The following is a 12465-nucleotide window of genomic DNA, read 5'->3' as shown; positions in this document are numbered from 1 at the left end:
TATATAAAGTTTTCCCAGTCATTAATGAATGAAGGGAGGACTCTTCCTCAGCATATAATTAATATACAGCAAACATCAGTTCACTACTATTATTATTTATCCAGTATTTAACAATAGGATAAGTTTATATTCCATATAAATTCGCATAGCTATTATCCATTCTCAGAAGGAACTTCGCTAACTCTAAAAAACACGGAATTTAATTTGATTTATTCTATCTTTTCAGTGTACTGAGGTACAATATATCTATCTTCCTGAGTAAGAGTGCTTCCCAAACAGAGTCATCTGTTTCTTCTCTTGATATTCATGCAGGATTAGGACAGTAGGCAGAAGGCACGGGTGGACGCTTGAAGGTCTCCTGAAAGACAAGACTTGTAAAGGTGCTGATGAATTGGTGGAAAGTACCAAAATCTCACTGTGAGCGATGTTGTGGTGCTAGAGGCACTGAAATGCTAGAGGTACTAAGGTGTTTGAAGGCGCTGAGGTGCTGAAGCACGGAAGTGCTGGAGGCACGGAGATGCTTGAGGCACTGAGATGCTGGAGGCACGGAGATGCTGGAGGCACGGAGATGCTGGAGGCACGGAAGTTGCTGGAGGCACGGAAGTTGAGGCACGGAAGGTGCTGGAGGCACGGAAGGTGCTGGAGGCACGGAAGGTGCTGGAGGCACGGAGGTGCTGGAGGCACGTAGGTGCCGAGGCATGGAGATGCAGGAGATCACAAGTACAGTGGTAGTAGCGATGATATTCAGGTGCCAGAGCTCAGCCCGGAGTCTGAATTTGTACTTCCCGCTAGCGCCTGATTGTAGGAGCGCTGATGACGTCACCCGTCCCCAGTGAACGTCGGGCGCACATGCGACGTCCACACTACGGGAAATGGACGGAGCGCCTAGAGGCAGAGGCCGCCAGCGAGGACGACCGCCCAGACAGCCAGCACCCACGGAGGGACAAGCCCGGTGGCCACGGCGGTGATATAACAGGGACACTGTGATATTAGAGGAGAGAAGGACAGAGGGATATGATATGATAGATATGTAATAATAGGGATCAGGAAGGCAGAATGTATATAAGAGGACACCTAGAACATGGAGACACTGTGATATTAGAGGAGAGAAGGTCAGAGGGATATGATAGATAAGTAATAATAGTGATCAGGAAGGCAGTATGTATATAAGAGACACCTAGAACATGAGGACACTGTGATATTAGAGGAGAGAGGGACAGAGGGATATGATAGATAAGTAATAATAGGGATCAGGAAGGCAGTATGTATATAAGAGACACCTAGAACATGGATACACTGTGATATTAGAGGAGAGAAGGACAGATGGGATATGATAAGTAATAATAGGGATCAGGAAGGCAGTATGTATATAAGAGGACACCTAGAACATGGGGACACTGTGATATTAGAGGAAAGAAGGACAGAGGGATATGATAGATAATAATAGGGATCAGGAAGGCAGTATGTATATAAGAGGACACCTAGAACATGAGGACACTGTGATATTAGAGGAGAGAAGGACAGAGGGATATGATATGATAGATAAGTAATAATAGGGATCAGGAAGGCAGTATGTATATAAGAGGATACCTAGAACATGAGGACACTGTGATATTAGAGGAGAGAAGGACAGAGGGATATGATAGATAATAATAGGGATCAGGAAGGCAGTATGTATATAAGAGACACCTAGAACATGAGGACACTGTGATATTAGAGGAGAGAAGGACAGAGGGATATGATAGATAAGTAATAATAGGGATCAGGAAGGCAGTATGTATATAAGAGGACACCTAGAACAGGAGGACACTGTGATATTAGAGGAGAGAAGGACAGAGGGATAGGATATGATAGATAAGTAATAATAGGGATCAGGAAGGCAGTATGTATATAAGAGGACACCTAGAACATGGGGACACTGTGATATTAGAGGAGAGAAGGACAGAGGGATATGATATGATAGATAAGTAATAATAGGGATCAGGAAGGCAGCATGTATATAAGAGGACACCTAGAACATGAGGACACTGTGATATTAGAGGAGAGAAGGACAGAGGGATATGATAGATAAGTAATAATAGGGATCAGGAATGTAGTATGTATATAAGAGACACCTAGAACACGGGGACACTGTGATATTAGAGGAGAGAAGGACAGAGTGATATGATAGATAAGTAATAATAGGGGTCAGGATGGCAGTATGTATATAAGGGACACCTAGAACATGAGGACACTGTGATATTAGCGGAGAGAAGGACAGAGGGATAAGATAGATAATAATAGGGATCAGGAAGGCAGTATGTATATAAGAGGATACCTAGAACATGAGGACACTGTGATATTAGAGGAGAGAAGGACAGAGGGATATGATAGATAATAATAGGGATCAGGAAGGCAGTATGTATATAAGAGACACCTAGAACATGAGGACACTGTGATATTAGAGGAGAGAAGGACAGAGGGATATGATAGATAAGTAATAATAGGGATCAGGAAGGCAGTATGTATATAAGAGGACACCTAGAACATGAGGACACTGTGATATTAGAGGAGAGAAGGACAGAGGGATATGATAGATAATAATAGGGATCAGGAAGGCAGTATGTATATAAGAGGACACCTAGAACATGAGGACACTGTGATATTAGAGGAGAGAATGACAGAGGGATATGATATGATAGATAAGTAATAATAGGGAACAGGAAGGCAGTATGTATATAAGAGGACACTTAGAACATGGAGACACTGTGATATTAGAGGAGAGAAGGACAGAGGGATATGATATGATAGATAAGTAATAATAGGGATCAGGAAGGCAGTATGTATATAAGAGACACCTAGAACATGAGGACACTGTGATATTAGAGGAGAGAAGGACAGAGGGATATGATATGATAGATAAGTAATAATAGGGATCAGGAAGGCAGTATGTATATAAGAGAGGACACCTAGAACATGAGGACACTGTGATATTAGAGGAGAGAAGGACAGAGGGGATATGATAGATAAGTAATAATAGGGATCAGGAAGGCAGTATGTATATAAGAGGATACCTAGAACATGAGGACACTGATATTAGAGGAGAGAAGGACAGAGGGATATGATAGATAAGTAATAATAGGGATCAGGAAGGCAGTATGTATATAAGAGGATACCTAGAACATGAGGACACTGTGATATTAGAGGAGAGAAGGACAGAGGGACATGATAGATAAGTAATAATAGGGATCAGGAAGGCAGTATGTATATAAGAGGATACCTAGAACATGAGGACACTGATATTAGAGGAGAGAAGGACAGAGGGACATGATAGATAAGTAATAATAGGGATCAGGAAGGCAGTATGTATATAAGAGGATACCTAGAACATGGAGACACTGTGATATTAGAGGAGAGAAGGACAGAGGGGATATGATAGATAAGTAATAATAGGGATCAGGAAGGCAGTATGTATATAAGAGGATACCTAGAACATGAGGACACTGTGATATTAGAGGAGAGAAGGACAGAAGGGATATGATAGATAAGTAATAATAGGGATCAGGAAGGCAGTATGTATATAAGAGACACCTAGAACATGGGGACACTGTGATATTAGAGGAGAGAAGGACAGAGGGATATGATAGATAAGTAATAATAGGAATCAGGAAGGCAGTATGTATATAAGAGGACACCTAGAACATGGGGACACTGTGATATTAGAGGAGATAAGTACAGAGGGATATGATAGATAAGTAATAATAGGGATCAGGAAGGCAGTATGTATATAAGAGTACACCTAGAACATGAGGACACTGTGATATTAGAGGAGAGGACAGAGGGATATGATAGATAAGTAATAATAGGGATCAGGAAGGCAGTATGTATATAAGAGGACACCTAGAACATGAGGACACTGTGATATTAGAGGAGAGGACAGAGGGATATGATAGATAAGTAATAATAGAGATCAGGAAGGCAGTATGTATATAAGAGGACACCTAGAACATGAGGACACTGTGATATTAGAGGAGAGGACAGAGGGATATGATAGATATTTAATAATAGGGATCAGGAAGGCAGTATGTATATAAGAGGACACTTAGAACATGGAGACACTGTGATATTAGAGGAGAGAAGGACAGAGGGATATGATATGATAGATAAGTAATAATAGGGATCAGGAAGGCAGTATGTATATAAGAGGACACCTAGAACATGAGGACACTGTGATATTAGAGGAGAGAAGGACAGAGGGATATGATATGATAGATAAGTAATAATAGGGATCAGGAAGGCAGTATGTATATAAGAGGATACCTAGAACATGAGGACACTGTGATATTAGAGGAGAGAAGGACAGAGGGATATGATATGATAGATAAGTAATAATAGGGATCAGGAAGGCAGTATGTATATAAGAGGATACCTAGAACATGGGGACACTGTGATGTTAGAGGAGAGAAGGACAGAGGGATATGATAGATAAGTAATAATAGGGATCAGGAAGGCAGTATGTATATAAGAGGATACCTAGAACATGAGGACACTGATATTAGAGGAGAGAAGGACAGAGGGACATGATAGATAAGTAATAATAGGGATCAGGAAGGCAGTATGTATATAAGAGGATACCTAGAACATGGAGACACTGTGATATTAGAGGAGAGAAGGACAGAGGGGATATGATAGATAAGTAATAATAGGGATCAGGAAGGCAGTATGTATATAAGAGGATACCTAGAACATGAGGACACTGTGATATTAGAGGAGAGAAGGACAGAGGGGATATGATAGATAAGTAATAATAGGGATCAGGAAGGCAGTATGTATATAAGAGACACCTAGAACATGGGGACACTGTGATATTAGAGGAGAGAAGGACAGAGGGATATGATAGATAAGTAATAATAGGGATCAGGAAGGCAGTATGTATATAAGAGGACACCTAGAACATGGGGACACTGTGATATTAGAGGAGAGAAGGACAGAGGGATATGATAGATAAGTAATAATAGGGATCAGGAAGGCAGTATGTATATAAGAGGACACCTTGGACATGGAGACACTGTGATATTAGAGGAGAGAAGGACAGATGGAATATGATAGATAAGTAATAATAGGGATCAGGAAGGCAGTATGTATATAAGAGGACACCTAGAACATGAGGACACTGTGATATTAGAGGAGAGGACAGAGGGATATGATAGATAAGTAATAATAGAGATCAGGAAGGCAGTATGTATATAAGAGGACACCTAGAACATGAGGACACTGTGATATTAGAGGAGAGGACAGAGGGATATGATAGATATTTAATAATAGGGATCAGGAAGGCAGTATGTATATAAGAGGACACCTAGAACATGAGGACACTGTGATATTAGAGGAGAGAACAGGCTTGGACTGGCCCACAGGGGTACAGGGGAAACCACTGGTAGGCCCCACTGCCTGGGGGGCCCTCCTCCTCTAGGGATCAGGTTCTAGACTGTGCACTTGAATTATATACTATACATATGTTACCTTATACTGCACAGGATTATGGAGGTCATTCCGAGTTGTTCGCTCGCAAGGCGATTTTAGCAGAGTTACTCACGCTAAGCCGCCGCCTACTGGGAGTGAATCTTAGCATCTTAAAATTGCGAACGATGTATTCGCAATATTGCGATTACAAACTTCTTAGCAGTTTCAGAGTAGCTTCAGACTTACTCGGCATCTGCGATCAGTTCAGTGCTTGTCGTTCCTGGTTTGACGTCACAAACACACCCAGCGTTCGCCCAGACACTCCTCCGTTTCTCCAGCCACTCCCGCGTTTTTTCCGGAAACGGTAGCGTTTTTTCCCACACGCCCATAAAACGGCCTGTTTCCGTCCAAAAACACCCATTTCCTGTCAATCACACTACGATCGCCTGAGCGATGAAAAAGCCGTGAGTAAAAATCCTAACTTCATAGCAAATTTACTTGGCGCACTCGCAGTGCGGACATTGCGCATGCGCACTAAGCGGAAAATCGCTGCGATGCGATGAAATTTACCGAGCGAACAACTCAGAATGAGGGCCAATGATGTATTCTCTACAATACATTGCTGTCATTAATCTGGCACATTATCATGCATGCACTAGCATTAATTACTATATCAATTATCAAGGAGTTCAGACCATGTAATCTATACTGGTTAGCCAAACCTCTGTGGTGACTGGCCACACCCCCTTTGGAGGCTGACCACAAGTCTAATCATGGGCCCCTACCTCTACATACCCCCGGTGGGCCCTTCATGCTCCAGTCCGACACTGGGAGAGAAGGACAGAGGGATATGATAGATAAGTAATAATAGGGATCAGGAAGGCAGTATGTATATAAGAGGACACCTAGAACATGAGGACACTGTGATATTAGAGGAGTGAAGGACAGAGGGATATGATAGATAAGTAATAATAGGGATCAGGAAGGCAGTATGTATATAAGAGGACACCTAGAACATGAGGACACTGTGATATTAGAGGATAGAAGGACAGAGGGATATGATAGATAAGTAATAATAGGGATCAGGAAGGCAGTATGTATATAAGAGGACACCTAGAACATGAGGACACTGTGATATTAGAGGAGAGAAGGACAGAGGAATATGATATGATAAGTAATAATAGGGATCAGGAAGGCAGTATGTATATAAGAGGACACCTAGAACATGAGGACACTGTGATATTAGAGGATAGAAGGACAGAGGGATATGATAGATAAGTAATAATAGGGATCAGGAAGGCAGTATGTATATAAGAGGACACCTAGAACATGAGGACACTGTGATATTAGAGGAGAGAAGGACAGAGGAATATGATATGATAAGTAATAATAGGTATCAGGAAGGCAGTATGTATATAAGAGGACACCTAGAACATGGAGACACTGTGATATTAGAGGATAGAAGGACAGAGGGATATGATAGATAAGTAATAATAGGGATCAGGAAGGCAGTATGTATATAAGAGAATACCTAGAACATGAGGACACTGTGATATTAGAGGAGTGAAGGACAGAGGGATATGATAGATAAGTAATAATAGGGATCAGGAAGGCAGTATGTATATAAGAGAATACCTAGAACATGAGGACACTGTGATATTAGAGGAGTGAAGGACAGAGGGATATGATAGATAAGTAATAATAGGGATCAGGAAGGCAGTATGTATATAAGAGGACACCTAGAACATGAGGACACTGTGATATTAGAGGAGAGAAGGACAAAAGGATATGATAGATAAGTAATAATAGGGATCAGGAAGGCAGTATGCATATAAGAGACACCTAGAACATGAGGACACTGTGATATTAGAGGAGAGAAGGACAGAGGGATATGATAAATAAGTAATACTAGGGATCAGGAAGGCAGTATGTATATAAGAGGACACCTAGAACATGAGGACACTGTGATATTAGAGGATAGAAGGACAGAGGGATATGATAGATAAGTAATAATAGGGATCAGGAAGGCAGTATGTATATAAGAGGACACCTAGAACATGAGGACACTGTGATATTAGAGGAGAGAAGGACAGAGGAATATGATATGATAAGTAATAATAGGGATCAGGAAGGCAGTATGTATATAAGAGGACACCTAGAACATGAGGACACTGTGATATTAGAGGAGAGAAGGACAGAGGAATATGATATGATAAGTAATAATAGGGATCAGGAAGGCAGTATGTATATAAGAGACACCTAGAACATGGATACACTCTGATATTAGAGGAGAGAAGGACAGAGGGATATGATAGATAATAATAGGGATCAGGAAGGCAGTATGTATATAAGAGGACACCTAGAACATGAGGACACTGTGATATTAGAGGAGAGAAGGACAGAGGGATATGATATGATAGATAAGTAATAATAGGGATCAGGAAGGCAGTATGTATATAAGAGGACACTTAGAACATGGAGACACTGTGATATTAGAGGAGAGAAGGACAGAGGGATATGATATGATAGATAAGTAATAATAGGGATCAGGAAGGCAGTATGTATATAAGAGGACACCTAGAACATGAGGACACTGTGATATTAGAGGAGAGAAGGACAGAGGGATATGATATGATAGATAAGTAATAATAGGGATCAGGAAGGCAGTATGTATATAAGAGGATACCTAGAACATGAGGACACTGTGATATTAGAGGAGAGAAGGACAGAGGGATATGATATGATAGATAAGTAATAATAGGGATCAGGAAGGCAGTATGTATATAAGAGGATACCTAGAACATGTGGACACTGTGATATTAGAGGAGAGAAGGACAGAGGGATATGATAGATAAGTAATAATAGGGATCAGGAAGGCAGTATGTATATAAGAGGATACCTAGAACATGAGGACACTGATATTAGAGGAGAGAAGGACAGAGGGACATGATAGATAAGTAATAATAGGGATCAGGAAGGCAGTATGTATATAAGAGGATACCTAGAACATGGAGACACTGTGATATTAGAGGAGAGAAGGACAGAGGGGATATGATAGATAAGTAATAATAGGGATCAGGAAGGCAGTATGTATATAAGAGGATACCTAGAACATGAGGACACTGTGATATTAGAGGAGAGAAGGACAGAGGGGATATGATAGATAAGTAATAATAGGGATCAGGAAGGCAGTATGTATATAAGAGGACACCTAGAACATGAGGACACTGTGATATTAGAGGAGATAAGTACAGAGGGATATGATAGATAATAATAGGGATCAGGAAGGCAGTATGTATATAGAGACACCTAGAACATGGGGACACTGTGATATTAGAGGAGAGAAGGACAGAGGGATATGATAGATAAGTAATAATAGGGATCAGGAAGGCAGTATGTATATAAGAGGACACCTAGAACATGGGGACACTGTGATATTAGAGGAGATAAGTACAGAGGGATATGATAGATAAGTAATAATAGGGATCAGGAAGGCAGTATGTATATAAGAGGACACCTTGGACATGGAGACACTGTGATATTAGAGGAGAGAAGGACAGATGGAATATGATAGATAAGTAATAATAGGGATCAGGAAGGCAGTATGTATATAAGAGGACACCTAGAACATGAGGACACTGTGATATTAGAGGAGAGGACAGAGGGATATCATAGATAAGTAATAATAGAGATCAGGAAGGCAGTATGTATATAAGAGGACACCTAGAACATGAGGACACTGTGATATTAGAGGAGAGGACAGAGGGATATGATAGATATTTAATAATAGGGATCAGGAAGGCAGTATGTATATAAGAGGACACCTAGAACATGAGGACACTGTGCTATTAGAGGAGAGAACAGGCTTGGACTGGCCCACAGGGGTACAGGGGAAACCACTGGTAGGCCCCACTGCCTGGGGGGCCCTCCTCCTCTAGGGATCAGGTTCTAGACTGTGCACTTGAATTATATACTATACATATGTTACCTTATACTGCACAGGATTATGGAGGTCATTCCGAGTTGTTCGCTCGCAAGGCGATTTTAGCAGAGTTGCTCACGCTAAGCCGCCGCCTACTGGGAGTGAATCTTAGCATCTTAAAATTGCGAACGATGTATTCGCAATATTGCGATTACAAACTTCTTAGCAGTTTCAGAGTAGCTTCAGACTTACTCGGCATCTGCGATCAGTTCAGTGCTTGTCGTTCCTGGTTTGACGTCACAAACACACCCAGCGTTCGCCCAGACACTCCTCCATTTCTCCAGCCACTCCCGCGTTTTTTCCGGAAACGGTAGCGTTTTTAACCACACGCCCATAAAACGGCCTGTTTCCGCCCAGAAACACCCATTTCCTGTCAATCACACTACGATCGCCTGAGCGATGAAAAAGCCGTGAGTAAAAATCCTAACTTCATAGCAAATTTACTTGGCGCACTCGCAGTGCGGACATTGCGCATGCGCACTAAGCGGAAAATCGCTGCGATGCGATGAAATTTACCGAGCGAACAACTCGGAATGAGGGCCAATGATGTATTCTCTACAATACATTGCTGTCATTAATCTGGCACATTATCATGCATGCACTAGCATTAATTACTATATCAATTATCAAGGAGTCCAGACCATGTAATCTATACTGGTTAGTCAAACCTCTGTGGTGACTGGCCACACCCCCTTTGGAGGCTGACCACAAGTCTAATCATGGGCCCCTACGTACACAGGGGGGAGCTGCAGGGAGAATAAAGGATGTTTTTGTTTTAGAGAAAAAACTATGGAGTGCAATGAAGAAAATTAATTTGTGGTACATGGTTTGTTTCAGATAAAAGTACAGTTCTTTAGGCTTGGAGTGTAAAATGTTGCAATATTTAAATGTAAACGTTCAAATACCTGTTTACAGGTGGTGTTCCGCTGTTCAGTTACAAACACTTAGTATTATGAATAATTTACACATGTGATGGCAAATTGATCAGCACAGCTGACCCTAGATTGCATCTAAAGCAGGGATGGGGAACCTTCGGCCCTCAAGCTGTTGTTGAATTACACTTCCCAGCATGCCCTGCAACATTTTTAGCATTTCCAAATAGCAAACCTGTAGCAAGGTATGCTGGTATGTGTATTTCAACAACAGCTGGAGGGCCAAAGGTTCCCAACCCCTGATCTAAAGGAATACTTGGCAAATTAATAAAGGCTACCAGTGTTGCAAAGTTAAGCTGGTTCTAGGTGAAAGTGAGTACTTTGTGAGTATGTAAACACCAGGCCAGCATACTTTCATTAATAATGCATAGCTAAGCAAAAAATTGCAAACCCAGGTATTAAGTCACAAGGAAATCATGATGTACAACTGTGATTAGACTGCATGAGGTTGTGAGGAGAGAAACATATGTACATACGGTTAAATGGACAGATGAGGTTGTAAGGCATGTTGTATGTCCGTTCCTTAGCTGTAATATTATATAGAAATGATAGCTGCCATGGAGTGTAATAGTTACTAAGCATTTTATAATGTATTATCAGTAGCAGAATAATGGCTTGTTTTATTTCAGGGAGACTCTGTGCACAGACAGGAATGGCCAGGAAAAACTTCAGGTAAAAATCACAGCATTATTATTATTTTATTAAAAAAAAAGATTACAGAGAGGAAACAAGTGGGAGAGAGGAGGAGATGGGACGGAGATAGAGAGGATGGGAGAGAGAGGAGAGAGAGAGAGAGAGAGAGAGAGAGAGAGGAGAGAGAGAGAGAGAGAGAGAGAGAGAGAGAGAGAGAGAGAGAGAGAGAGAGAGAGAGAGGGAGAGGGGGAGAGAGGGAGAGAGAGAGGGAGAGAGAGAGAGAGAACAGACAATACAGGCGAGATAGTCTAATCCATGAGAATATAGTACGTAGAGATTAGAAGACAGGGAGAAGATAGTACAGATGGATTGTACACATACAACACGCCTGCGCAATGCGGTGCGTGCGCAGTTGTGGCCTGATCGCAGCGCAGCAAATAATCCTAGCTGGCATTCAGGTTGGAATGACCCCCTAAGCACGGTGTATTGCATCTAGGAATTTAGGGAGGCGCTTTTATCTCTCCCTATTATACTTATAAGGATAACACTTGCCGCTGTAGCCTTTACCGCAGAGTACGTTACGACAGTAAATGAAGGAGAGACAGCACAGAAATTAGGAGACATGAACGAGACAGTACACAGATTAGGAGACATGAATGAGACAGTGCACAGATTAGGAGACATGAATGAGACAGTGCACAGATTAGGAGACATGAATGAGACAGTACACAGAGATTAGGAGACATGGAGGAGACAGGATGTAGTAGAGATTAGGAGACATGGAGGAGACAGTACATAGTAGAGATTAGGAGACATGGAGCAGACAGTACATAGAGATTAGGAGACATGGAGGAGACAGGATGTAGTAGAGATTAGGAGACATGGAGGAGACAGTACATAGTAGAGATTAGGAGACATGGAGGAGACAGTACATAGAGATTAGGAGACATGGAGGAGACAGGATGTAGTAGAGATTAGGAGACATGGAGGAGACAGTACATAGTAGAGATTAGGAGACATGGAGGAGACAGTACATAGAGATTAGGAGACATGGAGGAGACAGGATGTAGTAGAGATTAGGAGACATGGAGGAGACAGGATGTAGTAGAGATTATGAGACATGGAGGAGACAGTACATAGAGACTAGAAGACATGGAGGAGACAGTACATAATAGAGATTAGGAGACATGGAAGAGACAGTACATAGTAGAGATTAGGAGACATGGAGGAGACAGTACATAGTAGAGATTAGGAGACAAGGATGAGACAGTACATAGTAGAGATTAGGAGACATGGAGGAGACAGTACATAATAGAGATTAGGAGACATGGAGGAGACAGTACATAATAGAGATTAGGAGACATGGAGGAGACAGTACATAATAGAGATTAGGAGATATGGAGGAGACAGTACATAGTAGAGATTAGGAGACATGGAGGAGACAGTACATAGTAGAGATTAGGAGACAAGGATGAG

The 12465-nt window shown here is 41.6% G+C and overlaps 1 protein-coding gene across 1 annotated transcript in view; it reads left to right on the top strand.

Annotated features, from left to right (window-relative positions):
* Nucleotides 1–12465, top strand: part of LOC134983044 (high affinity cGMP-specific 3',5'-cyclic phosphodiesterase 9A-like) — a gene marked incomplete at its 3' end in the record, with an annotated part of 122392 nt that overhangs the window by 60776 nt on the left and 49151 nt on the right. The window contains exon 2 of the mRNA XM_063948743.1: nt 10986–11028. Within this exon, the coding sequence (XP_063804813.1) occupies nt 10986–11028 (43 nt within the window). The remainder of the gene's footprint in view (nt 1–10985; nt 11029–12465) is intronic.

The sequence above is a fragment of the Pseudophryne corroboree genome (genome assembly GCF_028390025.1).
Source record: "Pseudophryne corroboree isolate aPseCor3 chromosome 2 unlocalized genomic scaffold, aPseCor3.hap2 SUPER_2_unloc_2, whole genome shotgun sequence".
NCBI classification, from domain to species: domain Eukaryota; kingdom Metazoa; phylum Chordata; class Amphibia; order Anura; family Myobatrachidae; genus Pseudophryne; species Pseudophryne corroboree.
This window is presented reverse-complemented; position numbering and strand designations above follow the sequence as displayed.